Below are 23,149 nucleotides of genomic sequence, written 5' to 3' on the forward strand. Positions count from 1 at the left end.
CACTCCACCGCTCTGACACTTCATCTATTCTGTTTCCCTCCCCAGATAATTCTCATAAGTCCCTGACACAGATACAATAGGACTTTGTGGAGAACAATTCAATGCATACTGTCCTTCACTTGATGATGTGCTCTCTAACAGTACAGCATAACATAATGTAAAATATATGTGACAGCAGGTGTCAAATCAGTGCTCAGTAACACTGGAAATCTTTTTTTGTGATTTTTATGGAGTACTATTTGGATCTGCAAAACAGTGCATCTTTTTTCAGTTTCTGAGTTTTGAGTAGAGCTTACAGTACATGGAAGACAAGATATTTCAAGTACCAAATGCAGATCTGTGGAAGTAATGTTTATAGAACAGCAGAAACTGTAAGAAAAATGATTCTCATGGTTTTACACCAAATCATGAGAAAACATGATTTAGGGGCAGCAGCAGGGATTTGCTGATTTGCTTCCCTTGGTGATAAAACAATGCTTTGTATGATGTTTATTAAGAGACTGGATATATTATTTTGATCCAATGGGTGCAAATTTAGAGTGTGTGTATATATATATATATTTGATCTGCTGGGTAATAATTTAATCCCAGGTCCATATAAGAAATCTAATAAATAGAAAACTTAAAAAATAACATTTCAAACAACAATTTCACATACATGCACATCACAATAAAAACACTACAACTGAAAACTAATCAAAATCACTCACTCTTAAAAGTACAAAGAAACTCACCACCTCTCAACATGAGCAGCTTTTGGTAGGATTCACCAGTGCTTCAGTTAGGCTGTCCTTTACAAGGTTCCTTATCACTGCCTGACATATGGGTACATTTATGCTGACAGTCATAAGAGTTGCAATGTAAGATCTTTGCACACAGACAAAAACATCCTCATGGCATCAGTGTAAGCAGCTGTAAGTCCCTGCCTGCTGCTCTTTTTATACCTACCTGATAGCTGTGCAGGGGGGCACAGTAATCCCTGAACAGTGAGATTTTAACATCAGTTGAGCACATGTACAAACAAATGTACAAACAAGTGTGTTACACTGAGCATATACTGTATTTTTATCATCGCTGTCAATAAATATCATCCCATCGAGTCATTTGTAAAAAGGTGACCAATGTAACTCAGGAAAGTTTATTTTTCTATCCTCTTTACATCTAATTATAATATAACTGTGGTGTTAAGTCACATGTCAAAGGACCATGTTGGGAACATGTACTCGACATCTGTAATATCTGAAAAAATTCTAACTATCTGTGTACAAAAAAAGATTGAGAAACACAGCCTGTTTAACAAGCTTAACAAGCATTTAACTACTTTCTATATTCACAAGTCTTCTATATACAAGTCAAACAAGAATTGAGATAATATCCCACCCTACCTAACCCCGTTACTGGCAAAAAACCCAGAGTCTAATAAAGCACTCTCTCATCTAACCTGCACAGCCTGATAGGCATACTCCTTTCACTCTCATTTCATTAAAAAGTTATTTATGATAAATACAACACCTCTTTGAAAAATGTCATTATTAGGTGTTTCAAAAAAGCTAAAAATGCACCCGTTCAGCAAACCCCTTGTGACACATTCCATACCAGAGCTGTAGTTAATATGCTTTCCAGTTTTCAGCAGCAGCATATTAGCTCTAAGCTTGCACCATGGCTGTTGCTAGGTAACTTGTCCCGTGTCTGTTGATCTTTAGAATGCTGGTCATCTCAACATGTCATTGTTATTTGATTGGAGCTAAAAGTTCTTGGAAGGGCAGAATGGACAGTGATATGGTTCTCAGGGCACAATGGGTCTGATTTGCAGAGCTGCTGCATGACACATTCAAGGACGCTAAAGCAAAGAAACAGCTGATGAGCCTTCATGTGTGTATAATGAATCTCCTCAGTCTACAGGTAATCTCGTAAATATTCATGCTTGGGATTTGGACCTTCGAGTCAACTCAGACTATGCTTGTTTTTCTTCACGTATCATGTGTATGTTGAGATCATTCTTTAATCAGATTAATTCAAAGATTGGATGATTGCTAATAATTACATTGACATTGACATACTGAATTCTGAAGTTTGGACTTTAATTCTAACATGACAGAATCATAAGCACATAAGTCTCCTCTTTTCCCTTTTCGACTTGGCATAATGGATGGACATGCTTGTATTCCACTGTGTTCATCCCCCTGTCTCTCTCCTTTGATGATTTTCTTTGTGTGACCTCAGTGTTCACTTCATTAAACTGAAAGCCGTAAATTCGACCCCCCTCCATCCCAAACACACATACCCACACATAGTCGACATACTCGCACATGCACACACTAACAAGAGCTCCTTATTTATCAGGTGTGGCTGGTGACAGCTTCTCAGTTGGGGCTGGATTTACAATCCAAAAACTGTGTGTGTGTGTGTCCTGCTCTGATAGTGTAGAGAGGAAAGAGGTAGTGAAAAGAGGGAATGAGATGTAGATAAATTACCGTTTTAGAAGATTCCTCCTTTCCTGCAGGCAGTGTGTGAGACTGAAAAAAAAGAGTAAAGCAGTGAGAGAGAGAGAGAGAGAGGGTTAGAGACAGAGTGAGCACGAGAGTAACAGAGCAGGCAGTACAATACTTAGATTCAGTCCATCTCACTCAAAATGGCTGCACACCACAGTCCATCACTGCTTTATTAGAGATTACACACAAAACACCTATGATCACACACACATACATGGTGCAATGGAGTGCAGTAGATTACATCCAAATCACCACTCTCTGAAAGTAATGGGAAGTGGTTGCTGGGGGCCACGTCCGCTTCACCCCTTAAAAACCAGACGCCACATCAGTATCTCGCTTCGATGTGCAATAATATCACCAGGATTGCTCCCAGACTTGTCTGAACTGTTTAGTACTCCAAAATTCATGTTTTCTCTGTCACTGGTGACAAAACATTCTTCTCTTATGAATTGAAACACTTAGCTAGATAAATGTCACTTGAGCACAACATCAATGGAAGTAAAGAAGGTAAAGAACCGTATTGAAGTATCAAGAATATTCCTGGCTCTTCAACTTACAGTGCAAAAGAAATTCCTATTATAGAGTAAATATCTCCAGTTTAACCATTGTCTGTATTTTTGTATTTAATAAATTACAATGTTTGTCATGTTTACCAAACTAGGCCTTCAATTATTAATTGTAAATCGGTATACAGCTGCAGACATCAGTTGTACTTAATTTTAGAAACTTTTCTTGTTCTGACATACAAGGTTCCTGCATCACATCTGGGAGGTCTGACAGCAGTGAAATCACCAAAGTCAACTTTTCAGAAATTAAGAAAAATGCGGCTATATTTTCATCAGTCATGGGATTTACTTAGCACGTAAAGCACTATTGTAGCCTTCAACTCAACATGATCACAATATAGAATATGTTGTCAAGGAGTCAGAGAAACCCCATATCACCAGTGGCTGACCGTTGCACATACAGGGTTTCTGCAGGACACTGACAGTAATGCCATTCCTCCCCTCTTCCTCTTTTCAGTCAGATGGCATCTGTATCTATCCTCACAATAATTGAGGGTAACACTGCTGATGTTGTCTGCCATGTGTGAAACTAATCAGAGCCTAACCCTGGTGTGTGTGAGTGTGTGTTTCTGTGTGGGGTTGTGTCTGCTTGCAATAGCCACTGGCACCTTGTTGTAAAGTCAATGATGCTGCCGCTTGTTGTACATTGCCCCCTTCCACACAGAGAGACACACACATTCACGCAGTCATATACAATCTGTCTCTCTCCATTCACACCCCACAAGCAACATTGCTTGTACACAGGCAGCTGGTAATGAACAAATATTCTCTCTGTGGTATAGTGTGTGGGCATAAATGCCTGTGTGTGTCTGCAAAATGGGAATTACTCGATTATGTCGACAGCAGCCACCTTCCCGCCCTCAGGCACTGTGGCTCCTGATTGGATATCTCGTTAGTCAATTACCTCATTAGTGGATATCCCATTGAGGGACCATCCTCTACTGACAAAAAATAAATAAATCCGTCCCTTTTGTTTTGCTTGGATGCTGCTCTTCACAAAACTTCTTACAAAATGAGATTTTTATTTTACGCAGTTAAGCCGCCTGCTCATATACAGACATGACCGCTTTATGCCAGTCCCAGAAGGGCTCAAGTCAAATACTCAGAATACACATCTGACAGGGTCTTGTTGCCACCCTGCTGTGAGGATGTTGCTGCCCTGCTGTTCTCGAGCATAACTACTGAATCTGTAGGGAGTCCCCTTCGTATCAAATATGCTTGATACTTGCGACAAATCATGGATCCTGTCACTGTGAACAGTGGGATTTTAGCATTCAGCAGTATGTGAAATCTGTGTGAGGCAACTACCTGAATGCCTTTCTCTCGCCTGTTGTTTTAACTACATCATACTTGACTGATGGGTCGGTTAAAAGAGAAGAAGAATTGAGAGATATAGTGTGTGTAATATTCTGGTGTGAAGAGAACAACATTCGGAAAATAGATTATGGTTCTGTTGAATGGGTGTCCAGTCTTTAAGGAGTCAGAATGGTTCAACAGAAGTGCTTGTCAGATGGTAGAACAGGGTCTGAAACTCCACACCTTTCCGACATCAGAATTGGGGGTTGCATGTGAAAATTACTGTAACTTTCTGAAACCAACAATCTGCAATTCATGAACTCTTTCCCCGTTTTGAAGCCTCAAGTTTGGTATTTTGGCTGTCGCCATCTTGGCTTTTTGTAACCAGAAGTGACCATATTTGGACGAGATGGTGGAGCTGGGGAGGGATACGCATTGCTACGCCTCTATCCTGATCGACAGGTCTCTGTGGTGGCGACTTGTGCTTTAGCCACGCCCTAAATCATAACCTGCTCTATTGTCTATTTTATTCCAAATGGGACCATAATTTACAAAATGAACATCATGCTGTATTGAAGAAATTAGCAATAAACTCATTAGGAAAGTGTTTACTGAGGTAATAAATCGAGTGAGAAGTAGGGTCATTTTCTCAGTCACTTTTGTACAGTTTACAACCAGTGGAGTCGCTCCCTGCTGGCCATTAGAAAGAATACAGGTTTAAGGCACTTCCGCATTGGCTTCACCTTTCAGACCTGGATGTTCCCACTTGCTCATAACGCAGCAATTGCCAGTGTCTGAAGGTTAGAGAGTAGGCAGGATTTGAACTTTTCCTTATGCCCTTTTTTCATTCGTCACATAACTACTGTCACTTTTATCACCCCCTCTCCATGATGGCAGGCCTTTCACCCCGCATTCGAGTACAGCCATTTGGAACAGTTATAAACACTTTAGCTTTTTGACGTTGTCTTTATTCGAAGTTTAGCTGGTTTAGTGCACAAGGTAAGGTAAGGCTATACATAAGTCCAACAGTTAAAATCAGTCTCAGATTATGAATCAGCAGTTCATAATTATAGAATCAAAACAATTCAATGACACTTCACCTGACAGTGTCTGGTATTAGTGCTAAAATGTCCCTCAATTCTTGCTGCCAATGTCTCTGCTAGCTTTTTCAAAAAGGTGTTTGACTGAAAATACAATTGTCATTGCATGGAAACAGAAGGACAGTGCTGCTCTTTCTTGTAGGTTACTATTGAATTCCCTTTAAGTTTTGCCTGCTGCACTGTGCGCTCTTGTTTCAGGAGAACTCACGGATACGACAAACACAATACAATAATAATCACAATCTGTGTAAATGGGTTGTTAAAAGATTTGCCGTGTTCTGTTGTGCCATCCACAATTACAACAATAAGGATTGTATATAGAGACGAAATTGCCGATTTATTTACACACTTGTCAGCTGTTGGCTTCAAGATCCAAAGAGATGGGATGTGTCATCTCAAATCATAAAAAACAAACTGCTGCAATCAGAACAATTGTACACTAATGGACACAAATAGGTTTTTGGAAATCTAACAATCATATATGTAACCTCGTTTGAACCAGTGGTACCATTCTGTAAGGATCCAACAGGGATAATAGGGGACAAGTTGACAGGTGCAGTTCTGTCAACAACATTACTTGTTGTTGACAGAACAAGACACTGATGCCTCTACCTGTTTGTAATATGTAAGCTGCTCTGGATAAGGCTTAATATACAGTAGAATAAATAAAGTATGTAATGTGAACCTTAGTTTTCTGGGTTTCTAGGACATGCTGGAATACATTACATCTGACTGTTCAGTATGTCTACTTTTTGGGGCGACTGCAAAGAACCATTCAGAAAAGTGGATTATTCATGCAACACTCTCCAGCACTCTCCAGCTCGACCATTTCATTCCTTCTCATTTTCTCTCTCCCTGTCTCTTTCTCCTCTTCTCTCTCTTTCCCCTCCTCTCTCTTTCTCCCTCTCACACATGCATTTCATATATACAGTTTATTTTTTAGGCACAGACCCTCATGCCCTCCTCAGCCCTCCTCCCTCCCTTCACTCTCTATCTACAATTCTCTAGCCTGAATGTTTTACATCTTGTACCTCCCCATTTTCCCTTCCCCCTTTTTTCTGTCTCCCTCCCTCTGTTTTCCTTCCTTTTTTCTCTTTCCTCCCACTTTCCTTGCCTCATCTCCTACCCTTACATCTCTTCAACTCATTCTCCCTCTTTTCCTTCTTTCTCTCTCTCCTCATTTTTATCTTGTTTTATTGCCTTCTTTCTTCTCTTTGCTCCTTTCATTCTCTCTCGGGTCCCTCTCTTTCTCTTATCCTATATTCTTCTTCTTACTCCTGCTGCTTTCCTCTTCACACCCTTCTATATCTCCTACCTCACACCCCTCCCTCCATCCTCTCCTTTTTAGCTCCCCCTCTTCCATCCACTCTCCTCTCTTGTTTTTTCTCTTCTTGTCTCTCTTTCAGGACACTAACCTCACACATGGCTTATTGATTTCTGAAAGCAACACAGAAGACATACAGCCGACGTAGGGCCCACAAATCTGCGCACAGAGGATTTGAGATACACATGCAGTTAGGAACACACTGACAGTATGGACAGCATGCACACTCTGAAGTTGTGCAATGAACATTTTGAAGATGCCAGAATGATTAACACAAGGTTTGTGATATGGAGAATGAGGGAGGGAGAAGAAGGGAGAGAGAATGTGCCTGTAGATGGCAGAAGAGTGCTTTAAGGGAACGTGTGGGAGCAGATTTCACACACACACACACACACACACACACACACACACACACACACACACACACACACACACACACACACACACACAGGAACACAAGGACACTCACCCACACATATTCTTATTAACCCTCACACAGGTACATTTATATAGCTTACACCGGTAAGGATATTCCTCCACCTTACAGAAATTCCCTTAACTGATTTCAGACAAACACATATACATTGTCCTCATGACCCTTCAACACACACACACACACACACACACACACACACACACGCACGCACACACACACACACACACACTGTAGATTACACTGAAGCTCCAGTCAGACTGAGAATGAATGGTCAGGAAATCAGAAGCCCTGTCGTTAATTGAATACTTTGATTATGATATGGGAATGAAATTGACCAATAATATGACTGGTTTCCCAAATGAGTTTTGCAGATTTTCCTTGGGGCTGTTTAGTGATGAGACTACTTCAGGAAAGCCTCCTGACATTTAACTTAATTTGTATTTCTATCAAAAGTGATATTGAATATGGTGATTTTCTTTCCTTTTTTCAAATTTAAGTGTTTGGGTTTGTCTGGCAAAGTATATTGTATATATATTGTTTTTGTGACAGCAGTACATAGTTTTTCAATTATTTCATTATTTATTTAATTAATAAATCCTTAGTGCTGTTGGTCTGGTGTGTGTGTGTGTGTGTGTGTGTGCATGTCTCAGCTTGGAATTAACTTCACTGGATCTAGTAACATTTGATTATCAGATAAAGATAAACAAAATAAGATACTGTTAAACTGAAAGCTAAGGAACAAATTAAACGATTTAATGCCAAAAAAGTTGACAAATATACATAGAAAAGTTCAATTTAACTTGGAATTTAGGTTGATTTTAATTTCTTTTGATGCTCATATTTAGCAATGTCCAGTGTTTGTCAGTAATGTGTTTCCCTAAAATGACCTTCCTCTCTCTAAAGAGCAGTGTAACCACTATTTCCTTCTCAGTGATGGCATTGCAGTTATAAGTTAAAGTAATTAAAACTCACCCTTTCTACAAACAGCTAGGTTGCATTATCCAAAAACTACGCCCATTAGCTCCCAGCTCTCTTAACTCAAATGGCCTCAAGTTCAAGGCCTCAACATCATCTCTGAGTCTGAACATGGCCCATTCATATCCTTGAAGGAAAACCACGTGCCATGCAGCAAGAAACGGATGGTCGGAGAAGGGTTCTGAAGCAATGGCTTCCTCCGAGGGTAAATAAAAAATCGACCTATGTGAAAAGTAGACAGTTCATTCAGTAATTAAAATCAACTTTACACAACTCAAATTTCCACCATTTACTGTGAAAGCATTGATATCAACATGCCCATTTTATGTCTCTACTTATTGAAGCTATATTAACTTTGGTTATATTATGACAATGAATACAACTTCGTTCTTGTTTTGAGAAAGAAATTAAACTCTGTTTGCCTTAAACTATCAAAATGTCAGCTGGCAAACTCAAGCTGATGAAACACACTTGTGTTATGATGAGAGTATGCATTTCCCAGGCTGTTCGGGGGAATCTTATATTTGTACAGCATACTAAGTTCAAATCACCACATTGGCTTTTTGTTGTTATTGACTTGATAACTACTTTAGCATTTCAATTGAAAATGTTGTAGTGCATTTACACTAGGGACTGACTTAATATCATAGCAAAAGCAGTAGCAAGTAGCATTCAGCATTGAATCGTACTGCTACTAAACGAACACAAGTATTGGCTAGAAAATCAATTAGATGCCATCACGAACTCTACAGTGTCACTTCACTGGACCAATAGATACACTAAAGTGTCTGCGATCATGTGCCACCAAATTCAAAGCTCTTCCTTGTATTGATTTCATTTCAGAGGACAAGTGGAGCAATGAGTGATGACCGGCAAGCCATTATTGGTTGGTCCATGTGACTATTGGGCAAAGCTCACCACATCATGTTACACTGTAATAGGGCAGCATTCCCTTCTCTTTAATATGATTTCCTTTTAATTTGAATTTGGCTTCCAACTAGATTTCTTGTTTTGTTTGTCTTTCCTCTTTGTTTTGATCAAATATGGACATCCGTAGGTAAAGTTTTGGCAAGCACCCATTCCTCAGTGCCAGTGGACGCCCCTGCATTTTGTCCTTTTTGAGCAGCTGCAACCGCAAAGAATGCACAGAGTATCCTCTGCATAGCCTGATGTTCAAAATAAACCAACATCCACCCAAACAACAATCTACTTTGAACGGAAAGTCCATTTTATGCTATTATTTCCGTCCAAAAACACGTGAATGGAAGCAGGATCTTACGAGGAGCACTTGAATGCAGCATCTCCGTACTCGCGGGTAGAAGGAAGAGACGCACCAGCCGCTACACCGGGAGGAAAGACCTAAGTATACCAAGCAGAGGGGATGATACATGTCTCCTCTGGTTTCTGACAACAAGAGGGATTGTCATATTATCTTTTCCTCGTTGGACTTCAGCGAAAACTAAAGGAGGACTGTCTCAACATAACAGCAAGCTCTGGCTTGTTTGGTAAGGAAATTAAAAGGAATGAACTGATGTTGATGCTTATGTGAAAAGAAGTCAAATGAATGAGAGAATGATGAGAGAGTGATTTATTTCTCTTCTTTCAGGAGGGGTAAATATGCTACCTTTTCTTCGCCGTTGTTTGTGAGAGGAAAGGATCGAGAAGAAAAGGAGGAAAAAAAGAGGAAGGTTTGACAGACGCACGAGTCAAGACGCGGAGGAGAGGCTCTATCCGGCCAGAAAAGAAATACATCAGATATCCCTGTCCATTTTTGAGACACCAAGGGGAACAGAAACACATTTTTTTTAAGAGACGCGAGAAACGAAAGGATACACACACTGTAAAACGACACGGGAGGAGAGGCTTATAAGGAGGAGGAAAAGCCGAAGAGCCTGTATAGAAAGAGGGATATTTCAGAATGAAGAGGGGATACAGCCCGGATGAAGTGTGGATTTGAAGCTCTCCCTCCCTCTCTATCACTCTTTTGCAAGGGAACGGGACGGAATAGAGATATTGATGACAAGCATCGCTCAAACCCAGCGGAGAGTGGATTTAAAGACAGAGAGACAACCTGTGTGCCTGTCCCTTCTCCCCCCTCGATCTCTCTGCTTTTCTCTCCTGTGGATGTTGACTGAAGTCGTTTTTCGGATATGAAGGATTTATCTAGTCTATGTTAGAAGGAGGAGGCAAAGAAAACGCACGCGTCTCCTCTCTCTCCTCTCTCTCTCTCTCTCTCTCTCTCTCTCTCTCTCTCTCTCTCTCTCTCTCTCTCTCTCTCTCTCTCTCTCTCTCTCTCTCTCCCTCTCTCCGTTTTCTGGATGTGAAGCAGCATGCGGCCCGGTGAGAGCTTAGAGGGCTCGCGCTCGGCTCGCGGAAGATGTATTGATGCTAATAATATTACTAATAGCGGCACGGAACGCTGTCTCGCGCACCCCTCGTCGGCAAAGAGGAGGATGAAGAGGGGGACGACGAAGAGGAGGATGCGAGGAATGGACGAGAGGATGACGGACGGAGGAATGACGGTGATGCGCTGTTTTCTGTGGAGTCTCGTTCTCTGCTCGCTCTCCTCGCGCGCACAAGGTAAGGGGATGCGACACGCGCACACACACACAAACACATACATAAGCGCACTCACATGCAGTGACATAAACGCCCTCACGCACGCGGGCACAGCCAACGGCTTGGGTGAGACTGTGTTCTGAGTTTTTTTTCTACTGCAGTCATAAGAAAGTGGGGGTGTCTGCTTGCGCGTGAGGATGTCTGTGAAGTGTCTGTGCATGTGTGTGAGTGAGAGGGGAGACGTGCATGTGGGAGCGCGAAGTGCGTGCGTGCCTGGATGTATGGTGTGTTGCGGAGGAAAGCGGAGAAATAGAAATTGGCTTACAGGGAGGATGAAGGGAAAGAAGGAGAGGGATGGAACCGGCAACAGCCTCTTTCCCTCTTTCCTCATTTTCAGCTTGCTTTAGTTCTCTCTCTCTCTCTCTCTCTCTCTCTCTCTCTCTCTCTCTCTCTCTCTCTCTCTCTCTCTCTCTCCATCCTTCTCTTCAATACAGCCATTGAGCTGGTAGCCAATAAATATTCTTGCGGTAGCTCTTGGGCTGTGGCAGAGAACGTGAGCTGCTTATACCAAAGTGTGTGCGGGAGTGTGTTTGTCTCAGTGTGTGTGGGTGCATGCATGTGTGTGTGAACGTGACTTGTTTATAGTGAGGCCCAAGCCTTACACAGCATTTTATTCTCAAATTTCTACCACCATGCCCATGTATTCATTTTCTACTGTATATCAGTAAAAAGATAATGGTGGTGTCTCCCCCTTTATCTCTCTCTCTCACACTTTTTACCCCCACCCCCACCCCACAGACACACACTCTTCCCTGCCCCCCCTTTCCTTCTTGAGTGAAATAAAATGTTAAAATATTCACAGTATAGCACACTCTCTTCCGCTTTCTTTGTCTGTCTGCATCTTAGTCTTCCTCTGCTTTCCATTTTTAGTTTCTTCTGATTCCGTTCAGAAATGCTGTATGAACACACACGCAGATATATACACTCATGCAAACACACCCATTGCTGCATCAGGTGAGGCTTCCGTGGAGGCATAAGATGGATAGGGAGGTAGAGAAAGAGTAGGCAAGGGGAGATATTGGAAGGAGAAATGGGCTTATGAGGAGGTAAGGCAGAAGGAGAGGAAATTAGGAGATGGAGAAGGGAAAGAGAGATAATTGAGTGACAGACAACAGAAAAATAAATTTTACAATAGAAAGACACAGATCAAGTTCAAAGACACAAGCAGGTCTTGGTTTCTAACTAAATATACATGCCAAGGTCTGTGAGCTTCTGACAACACCAATCCAGGCTGATTTTGTCAGAAAACTTACAAACAATGTGGGTTAAGATTTGGTGAGCAGGTGGAGACTGAGTTTGAAAATTGTACAAGAAGTCAAAAGAAACCTCAAAATGCCAACTACTGTGGAAGCTATTGAGTACCATTTGTAAAGTCTGCATGATCCTCCAGTGTAGGGAGATCATCTGTAGGCTGATTGAGCAGAAATATGGATTTCTACAGTGATTGAACACATCGACACCAGGACCGTCTAGACACCTGGCTTTGCACCATCACAGACTGCAGGACTGTACTCACTCTAAAAAAACCCATCAGGAATCTCCAGCCTTTTGTAGCCTATTTGGAAAGTTTTTTTATGGTTCACTCTGATGGACAGATGAGAGATTGTGACTTGTGGGGTGTTGACCGAACAAAGACAAGAACAGTGGTATTTCCTCAGGCACAAAAGCTCTCATTTTAAACTCTTTGGAGCACAGAACCTGGCACTGATCTCACCATGGCTGTCTAGCTTGTGAGAGGCCTCATAGTATCAAATATTTTTTTAAACTCCTCATGCAATAAATGTGGTCTAATCGAGGCTGGCTGAAGAATAGTTTTAGTTAAATGCAAATTCAAATTTAAGATAAATAAAACAGCAAAGGTAGATATAGAAGTTGGCAAAGCATGCAAGCAAATAAAGCCTTTTTTAAAGAGTAAATGCTGAATAAAAATAAATGTGTAATTAAAGTCCCTTTGATCCATGCTGACATTTTAGCGACCAAGGCTTTACAAAGAGGCTGGAAAATTAAAACCAGCCACCAAGTCAAGTGCTGTTACATTTTGGCTGTGGCTGGTGAATTAGTCTACTCTACCAGTCATTGGCAGGTAACCAATCATTGTATGGGCCTGGAATTCTATTCTAAAAACCAATCTAGAAGATAAAGTAATGAAATAAGCGGTAATGGATTCACACGCTGCTGTAGCTAGTGGACAAAAATTTTGCAACTTGCTTGACACATTTGACACAAGAATACAGTGCCATTTCCTGAGTAGTAACATCTTTTGTCGTGATATTGGGTTTTAGTTGAGGAGTCTGTTTTCCACAAAGTCTTTGTGCAATAAAAAGAGGACAGTCCTGGAGAGGGCTGATGAAAGGTTTCAACACTCCAGCTTCCTTTGGACCCTGTCTGTGTATCTGACCAGTTATCATAAAAGTGTTACTCTTTGTATATTTTTGCATGCCTTGTGAGAATGTAATTTTGAAAAGCATAATGCTGAACTTTATGTCAACAAATTCACCTCAAATGAAGTTTCCCACTAAGTCACATTCTGAAAAATTGCTGCACTTGTCCTCTGCTCATCTTCTCTCCCTTGATTCCCTCTTCTCTGTTTCATCTGTTCTCCTCTCCTCCTCCCTGCTGCTCCGCTCAGCTTAACTCCACCTCTCCTCTTTTCCCCGTTCTTCTGTTTCCTGCCCCTCTGTTTTCCTCTCCTCTGCTCAGCACTTCTCCTTTGCTCTCGTCTCTCCTCTCAGCTCCCTCTCTTCCTTTCGTCTGTCAGATTTGTCCTGTGGCTCCCGAGGCTTAATTTACTCACCAAACATACTAAATCGCACATGTGCACATGCACAGAAGGAAAAACCCACACACATTTTTCACTGTCTCCCAGACCCTAAATGTATTCTGGGCTACATTCAGCTTGTCAGAATCAAAACGAGAGCTGCATCCAACCTCGCAACCTGCACCTTTGCAACAAATCTATGTTTGAGATTCTTTTCAACACCATCTCTATGATTAACCTTATCACAGTTCGTTGATTGAGTGCTGATGAAATGCACAACGTCAGTAAAACTCTTAACACTGATCAAACATCTAACAATGATTATTAATTAGACAGCCGGGTAATCTATTTCTGGTCATCGGTAGGGTGAGGAATTGTAACTAGTTTTACTGAAGGCTAGTCTCCAGCATGTGACCAAGTAATTAACCCAGAGGGCTAAAAATAGCTAATTTAATTTATATTGATGAGCCATGGAAATGTAGTGCTTTGTTCTTGCAACATGGCTAAATTGAAATTTATCAATCATCCCCTGGTAGCATCTAGTAATTTAATGCTGGTCATCAGTGTTAAATTGAACAGTCTGTCAGGCGCAGTGAAATGGTCCTCCAACCAGGTTTTACAACCCATCACTGGATATCAGAGATTGATTGGCACGGCCTACAACTGATGCTGATTATAAGTCATTGATTGATGTTGTCCATTAATGTGCCGCTGCTAATCATTTATCTGTATTAGTTACTGGTTGAGTATTGTGGTAATCATTCTCTGCTGTCAATTATCATTTGGTATTCTACGTACAATTAATAATAAAACTTATTGGTTAGCTTGGAGGCAAAATGCAGGCGTACGTTTTTTGCACAATTTTTCTTTGTCTTTCTCTGTTAAATACACACATACTGTACACAGACGTGCTTCTGGACTATAAGTACACTGTATACACACACTGAGGCAGACGAGCACTCTCACATTGAACATTAGCGCAACACAGACTCTCTAACACACATTTAATCCTGTGGCTTAAGGCTGGTTTCTCAGGGAGGGAGATGTGTCTGTCGCAGAGTCAGCCTCTTGATCATATAAATACTTTTAATTTACTGAGAGAGAGAGAGAGAGAGAGAGAGAGAGAGAAAAGGGGGGAGATGGGGAGGAGGCAAGACTGGGGTTCGAGTAAAACCATCATGTGTGGGTGGGGGGGATAAGTGTGCAGTACCGACATAACAAAAGCCAGTTCACATTTGGAATTTCAGCTACATTCATCCCTGGGCTTTGATATTAACAGCCTCTCACCTCTGTCCTCTCATACTTTTCTATTCTTTTATCTCTACCTCACTCACCACTTTTGGTGTCGGTGTGTTTTGTATGCATATACATACATATTTTATTCATTTTGTACTGTCCCTCTTGACTTTCATTCACCTAATCCTCTCCTGCATTTCCAACCTCTATACAGTGAATTTGTAATTACTTGTTTTTTCTTGCTATTTCAACCCCTCTCCTCTCCTCCTTTGCTTTACTGTCATGTAATATGACGTAACATAGAAAAAAGGAAATGTAAAGGTGTGTATTTGTCTTTGATACCAGAGACCACATTTCAGGTCATACATATGCCAATATATTTGCTGCCAAATATATTGGCAGTGAACATTTTCTGGATATTTTCAATATGATTGTTTTGTTTGATGGTTGTCCGGGCAGCATTAATTTACCCACAAAGCTTATTTTCCTAATGGTTGCCTATGAATGTAATTATTGGGATAATGGTTGCCCCTAACCCTAGGAGCAAGTGTGAGGGTGTGTTGCTTTATATTTTTTAATAAATCTGAAGCCTTGGATATTTTCCAACATTAGAGGGCATTGCACTTTCAGTTCTCACTCTATGCCTTCTTTTATTTAATTTGTGCTCTCTTCTCCCCTTTTCTCACTTCTCACTGTATGGGAACTCTCCTGTTGAATAGTGAGCAAGTATGTGCTTTGTTGTGTATATTCATATTCTTGATATTTGGCTGCTTCATACTAAAGTTTTTTTCCTCTCCATCCATCTTCCTCCATCCTTAATCACTCATTCTTCTTCTCTCCTGCCTCCTCCTACCAACATTCACTCATGGTGATTTTGAAATCACCACCTTTCTCACATCCCACATCTGCCACCTCTCCTCTTCCCTCCTTCCTCTCCTTTCTTTCTCTCTTTTCTATCCTCCATTAGTCTTGCCTGTCCTCTTCCCCTCTCCCCTCTCCTCCCTCCCTATCCTTAGTAAGTTTGTTGTAAGTGTTGGTTGTAATAGGTGGGTTGACACAGGGTACAGCTCTGTTAATCTCTCATGTGTTTTTTCTCTCTTAGCCAACAAACAGGGTACATATTTAATTCCTGCACACAGATTGCCATCCAAGTGGTGTGTTTTTAAATTGCTAGCGAGCCAAATCTACTTTACTGTATTTCAGATTTGTGTTTGCCTGCTATGATTTTAGAAACATCAGCTTGCACATATTGAACAGGCTGTTAAATTGAAAGCAGTGATGATTTTGCCATGCAAATTGGAATAAAGCGAGAGACCACACTCCAGTTAGCTGTTCCAGCTGTTCCAGGGCCCTGAGGATCCATAACCGATTTTTATATACAATTGTTCTTTTCCTCCAAGGTCTTGTGCAAATGTGCATTTACAGACTGGTGTCATGAGTGTAATAAGTATAATTATACTTCATCATAATTGAATGCAAAGACATGGTGGCTTCCTGCAGGAGCCATCAGCAAAGATAACACTGCAATTGACTTACTGTAAAGAAATGATGGAATTCTAGCAAGTGTTTCTCTAATGTGTCTCTAATGTATTTTGTCACTGAAACTATATGATGTGTATTTCATCCAAAATTCCACTAAATGCAATCACACACAAATCAAATTCATTGCTTAAATCACTATGAAGCACTCCAAATATGAAACAAGGTTCTGATTAAAGGCCCATCAAAGTGGGAAAATCAACTGTGTTTCTCATTTACTCAGAAGGTGACTTTTGGGAGATATGAGGTCTCTGAAGAACACAGGCTTTTTGCATGTCTCTCTCTCACGTACGCAGACACACACGCACACACACACACACGCTTGCACACAATCTGTCAGTCTTCCATAGCCTCTTCATTATTTCAAAGATGATTATGTTGGGAACACCAAGATAGCATGTGTTACCCTGAGGGTGTGACCGCAAACACACACTAGCATGCACACACATGCAACGGGACAGGAGACAGACACACACACAGTCTCTGATGTGTTACGAGAGAGGCAGATAAGAAATTAACAAAGACAGACAGTCTCATATCCAGCTGGTGCTCCCTGTTGGTGTGTTGGTGTGTGTGTGTGTATGTGTGTGACTGAGGTGTTCTAATCTATGTAAAGAAACAGGCAACATGGCCACTATAGGAGGAGGTATTTCATCTAAGATGGAAGCTTGGAGTAAAATGGGATATATAGATGGATGGACACATAAACACCAGTATTGGTCAAAGGTTCGATCCCCGGTGACAGCCAGAGTCTGTCCCTGTCAGACTGTCTTCGAGGAAGATACTGATGCCCTTAATGACAGTGTGCTGCCCTCTGGGGAAAATACATACAGAAGCTGACATGAAATTCCTGCAAGACTAGCACCACAATAGAACAGAACTGAAATGACACAAATACTGCGGAATAGAAGAAGAACACAGCGATGTCTAATTGGAATGCAAAGAATTTAATGACATAGAAGAGGTTGTTTATTATCATCGATTAAGCAGGCTGTATTCGTCATGCAAGCTCCACAGACATGGCAACCAAAGATTAAGTGACATTATCTTTATAGAGGGTTAGGAATACCAAATTTTAATATGACTTGAAAACATCTCTTGAATGCTTGTGCACATTAAATGTCAGCGTAGAAACTGTCAAAAAAACCTTTCAAACTCTAACAGATGTTTAAAACCTACTAGCAAAACATTTGTAACATATGAATTAAACATGAATACAATCTAGATTAACAAGTTATCATTCATCAGTAATCTTTTTAAATTGTATCTTCACCTTGGGTTGGCTAATGATAACTGTGAGTTCCTAATGAATGGATGTACTGCATGCCCAGATGTATGGACATTGTTGTAGGTAACAATGTTCAAATGATGTACCAGAAGTGATAATCTTTACTCATGAATAGATATAAAGCGTTGATTAATTACATTACTAATGATATGCTATCCCCATTGAAAATGTTTAGAATATGATAAAAATTGTAATTTGTCATTGTAATTTAACTCGTCATTAACTCAACTTTTATTTTAGATCCATCATCACACAATTCACCAAGCACTCAGTTTCTGTTGCAATTAGTCAAGTTTACAGATACGACTGTTAATCCTTGTGGTTCTTTGCTCTGCTTGTTGCGGTATATCTTTTACTCAGAGGTCTAATGTAGTATTGATGACTTTTGCAACACGATTGTTGCTATGGTGACCATGTGAACATTGAAATCATTTCACAAAGAAAAGAGATGGGCCAAAACCAAAATGTTTTAGAGGAAGTTAAAATACCTAAAACCAGTTTACTTTCTTCTAATATCACAAATATGTTGTTTAAATGTACTTTGAGGATTTTCTTGTTCCCTCATTAGTAATATGCAAGTTTAGCTTATAAGATTCAAAAAAACATGCAGCCATTTTTAACAAAAATAAATGTTAGACATGATTTGTGTCAGTGTAGGTGTGAGAACATCTCAGTTAAGTGAGTTTCATGCATTAGCTACACATTAACACAGAGTGTTAAGGGACTTATTACTAAACAGCTACAGTAGATATTTTTGATTATTCAATCTCTCCAGTAATTATTCTTATGTTTGTGGAAAAGACCAATTATTTGAATATTTATTAAGTGGTGATAAAGAACAGTCGGGTCTCTAAAGACACAGACTGCACAACTCACAGATACACAAGACACGTAGACACACACACACACACGCGCGTGTGAAGGTAATTTGATTAGTCAGTTTGCTAGACAAATGAACCCTCTGTGAACCCAACTACATTCTTTGCTGTCAGATAGAAAAATCTCAACTCCAAAATCTCAACAATTTTAATTACCGTCAATTATGGATTAAAGTTCATATGTTTTTGAATCTAAAGTGCTAAACTTGGTTTACTTAATCCTATAGGGTGAATTTAATAACCTTCATATAACAAAACATGTTCATTTTGTTTCTCCCAATTTAATAAATAATAGTATTTCTGGCACAACTGTGTATTGGAAGGGAGAGAAAGACACAGAGCAACAGCGGGTGTTTTTTTGTGTGCGTGTGTGTGTGTGTGTGTGTTTGGACCGGGTGTGTGATGACAGGTATGCCCTTGTGCCCCAAACCCACAGTAACATGGCTGTCAGCGACATCACACACACCTCACAATCTAAACACACACACAATCCCACTAGCTCATCACCTCGTGCTGCTATGCTCGTGAGGATAGTCTATTGTCTTATTATGCTATTAAATCATCTATCTGTCTTTAAATAGATTTTTTTCTTTTGTCATGACATGTCACAACATGTCTAAATCTTTGCAAGAAAGAAAGTATTTGGAATATTATCATTATTATAATCATTCGGTTGTGCTTGCATGCATACGCTCCCTCACCTTCTCCTGCAGTCTTATTGGCTGGGAGTCTCAGAGCTCTGCAGGTGATGCCTTCCTGAGTGATGATGTATTTCCTGTCTGAGTCTTGCGCCTTGGGAGCCTTTTTGTACTGTTGTTCATTCTGTCTATATATGTGTGCGTCTTTCCGTGCACAGGGTGCCTTTCTGTATGTGTGGGTGCATGTGCGTGTGTGTGCTTGTCTGCTTCATTCGCAGAGAAGACTCATTTCCCCAGCAGGCCCTGTCAGGCTGTTTCTGGGTGCACTCAGTTCACAGCTGGAGGCTACTGTTGTCACCTGCTTACCTAACATGTCTCCTCCTCTGCTCTGCTCTCCTCTCCTCTCCTCTCCTCTCCTCAGTTTTCCATTATCCACTTACCTTTATGTCAGTCAAAACATTGTTGAACTATGTATCCCTATACGACACTCACTGATTCATTTTGGGGCAGCTAAATTTAAAGAGAACCGGTCCTTTATAGTTGGAAGTAAAATTACTCCAAAGACACTGTGCAGTCAAACGATTGCACTGAGAGTGCAAAAGTCCTATTTTTACACCAGTATTTAGTGCAAGTCTTCACTAAAATTGCTGTTTTCAAAAGCTTTCATGCTTGGGTGGCCACCAGCATGCCCCAAAAAGGAGGACACTTCTTTGGGGCAGGCAGGGATGGTAACCAAGACAGCTACAGTCACAGCTAATGTGTGTGTATATACCATATACACACACATTCTATAAAAATAACTCATAGGAACCAATTTGGGCACTGCATATGGACACACACAAAGCCCAAACAGCCTAGTTTAACTTCAAATTGTGAGCAAAAAAAAGGAGAAACAGACAGAGAGCAAATGTCAGCAAGTGAAAATTAATTAATAAGATAATAAATACTATATACTATATAATACAATACTATAATATTTTTTAAGTAGATGACATGTAAAAAACTTTTGTTTGCATGCAGGTGAAGGCGTGCGGCCTTTGTCCAGCACGTAGACAAAAGCTCAGCAGGGTGTTGCAGTAGACAACAGTAAACGTTTTGATCTTTGACACTGGCCGTCTGTTTCTCCCACACCCCGACCCTACTCTGCTCTCTCTCTCACTGTCTCCCTACCTCTCTCGCTCAGGGTCATTGGGTCAGACAGAGAGCAGATGCTTAATCACACAACCTCAACCAAACCTGACACCGCAACATGCATACTCCCATTCTGTCATCTCCCCTTGTTAAAATGTGTTAGTCTCTCTGGAAGATATTTGTCATTATTGTCTGTCTTGGATTTTCAGTGACACTGATTGAAAAGAAGTGAAGAGGAAAGCCGTATTTAACTCAATGCAATCTAATTTGATTGCGGCCTATTGATTTATATATGTAACTGATATATCAGAGGTTTGTGTTGCAAATATTTGATCAGATTTTTACTGGTGATGTAATTGTTGGTAGGGCTTCACCTGGGATTCACACATGGGGTAAAATCTCTATGGACATTTGTGGTCACATAGCTGTACTCAATCAATCTTTTTGAGAGTATGTATTCAGCCTGCAGTTGTTATTCTTGGTTTTTGCCTTTCTGCCTACATACCTGATATAATGTTGGAATGTGCATACACTATTTCATGGTTTTAATTGCATTGCAAGTCTCATTTTGAGCTATTGTTAGCTTTTTTTCAACCTTTTTACATCTGTCATCCCACTTACAGTGTTGTATTTTGGTTTAATTTTAATTTTGGTGTCTTTTAACTGATTAAACCCATCACCCGTAACAAACCTGCTAGTCTTATGTGTAACTTCATCATTTGTTAGGATTTGTTTTCTGATAAGGCAAGTTCATGTGAATACCACAGGCACAGCAAATGATATAGATAATCATTAAGCTAAAAGATGGCTTTCTACTTTGGCAAGCTTCCTGTGATACACTTTGTTCCTGTTGTATTTGATACCAGTGTTCCTTTAGGTTTTATGTGGGTTTACAAAAAATACAACAGTTGCTAAGTGCCTTTTTGGCTTGAAAGGCATGGCAAACAATTTAATCTCCATTTTGTTACTAATAGAAATAACCATAACCATATTTTTGGTTGAGACACTGTCCTCCTTCCAATGTTCCTAAAGAAGTATTTTAGGAAAAATAAGTTTAATTGGTACAACATATATCCATATATTTGTTTGCTTATGAACACATTCCAAGAAAGTTATACACAATTACAGAATGAGGTGCTCCAGAAAAATCTTCAATTACATGTTAAAAATCTAAGGGCAACAAAATAGCAGTTCATTTACAATGTTATATACTAGGACAGGACAGGGAAAGAAAGATTATAAAATCTTGGTGTATCAGATTAAGAATTTAGAAATAAAGAAAGATTGGGGGGAAATGAATAAAAGCAGAATTATATTAAACATCATCATAACCTTTCAACGATCGTTCAGTATTAACTTTGTCATTCTTGAATTATACTGTAGCAATGTCGTAAACAAATCAAGAAAAGCCCAATGCCACATGTAATACGGTGTCATAGCAAGTCTCACTTTGCCAAGTGATATTTTCACCTTGCTGCTGCAATCTTCTGGATGTAATTTACTGTAAGTCCAACAAACAAAGGAAGCAAAAGGCTATTTTAAGTACTAGTCAATGCCCAGATGCCTCGTAGAGATTGAGCTGAAATGAGTTTCTGAGATCAAAAGAAACAGAATGATAAAAGGATAAAAGGGATAGAAAGATAGAAGGAATTGAGTCACTGGATGAGAATTACACCTTTTATACAACAGAAATAAACAGAATTAAAATCCATTCGACCTCAAGGAACACTGTCTCACATATGTCATGAAGGTCACAGTGTTCAAATGAAATTTCTCTTGACTTCTCACAACTGATCAGATTCAGTTTCCACAAGAGGATTTTTCTTGTACACCACAAAAGTCAAAAGCCGCGGTCCACAAAGCATCTCTGGTCAGGTATAAAGTTTGTACTGTTCATTTTGCCTCTCATTTTTTCATTTTAAGTTAACAGAGGTGATGGGAAAAGAAGCGATGACGTCAGTAAAAAAACAGAGGTTGCTGGACTTTGAGACCTTCTTTTACGATCTAATGATATTTCCATGGTAATTTATTTATGAGCCTAGATTATATGGGTTATTTGTTATGCATGACTTCTGACATCAAGTATTTGTCAAATGCGAGTACATTTTGCCTACAGATGGGAAACAAGCCAGCATTTCTGACCAGTTTGTTCTGATCTGAAAGCCACTTTGGCTGTAAATTAAACAGGCTGGGCACATTTAGAAAACCCCTTCCACCAAGGTTTAAATATTAATTTGATGCCCTTTGCATATACATGCAGTATTTAACTTAAACAACTCTACAAATTTAAGCGCTCATGTTGCTCTATTTAAGCCATTAACCTATTTCAGAGATTTATTTTGTGTTTTCAATTACAGTTAAAAATAAAGACCGACTTTAATCCTACATAATGAAGTTGGGGAGGATTATGGATTATATGGATTACATCCATTCATTTGTTCTTTTGTCCTTCAAATGTAGCTAAGACACTGCTAATTGGAGTTTGATGAATTTTGGGAGAGTGATGCATCTCACCAAGTGCTACAGGTCAAACCAAAATCATCTGTTTATTACTGCTTCTGTCATTTATGCAGATGACATGTTGATTGTTGACTTGTGTTTAGATGTGAACAAATAATCCAGCTACAAATTAAAATCTTTTTATTCATGCTGAGAAAAGCATACCATAAAAAGGCTGAACCTGTGGATTTATGTGTTGCTATGTACTTCTTACTGACCTGTCCACTTCAGTAATCAGGGACAAAAACTTAAATTAATGACATGTATTACCTTAAGGCAGTCTTAATGATTTGTACAGTGCAGCGCAGTGTTTAGATCATATCAAACTTCATACGTATCATACTGTATATACATATTTGAACATGTTAATACAT

The 23,149-nt window shown here is 39.9% G+C and overlaps 1 protein-coding gene across 1 annotated transcript in view; it reads left to right on the forward strand.

Moving 5' to 3' along the window:
* The first annotated feature begins 1,800 nt into the window (after positions 1-1,800).
* Positions 1,801-23,149, forward strand: part of csmd3b (CUB and Sushi multiple domains 3b) — a 359,142-nt gene continuing 337,793 nt past the window's right edge. Inside the window, exons 1-5 of the mRNA XM_044171541.1 lie at positions 1,801-1,902; positions 8,324-8,394; positions 9,033-9,075; positions 9,247-9,694; positions 9,796-10,769. Of these exons, the coding sequence (XP_044027476.1) occupies positions 10,520-10,769 (250 nt within the window). The 5' untranslated portion in view covers positions 1,801-1,902; positions 8,324-8,394; positions 9,033-9,075; positions 9,247-9,694; positions 9,796-10,519. The remainder of the gene's footprint in view (positions 1,903-8,323; positions 8,395-9,032; positions 9,076-9,246; positions 9,695-9,795; positions 10,770-23,149) is intronic.

The sequence above is a fragment of the Siniperca chuatsi genome, linkage group LG17 (genome assembly GCF_020085105.1).
Source record: "Siniperca chuatsi isolate FFG_IHB_CAS linkage group LG17, ASM2008510v1, whole genome shotgun sequence".
NCBI lineage: Eukaryota > Metazoa > Chordata > Actinopteri > Centrarchiformes > Sinipercidae > Siniperca > Siniperca chuatsi.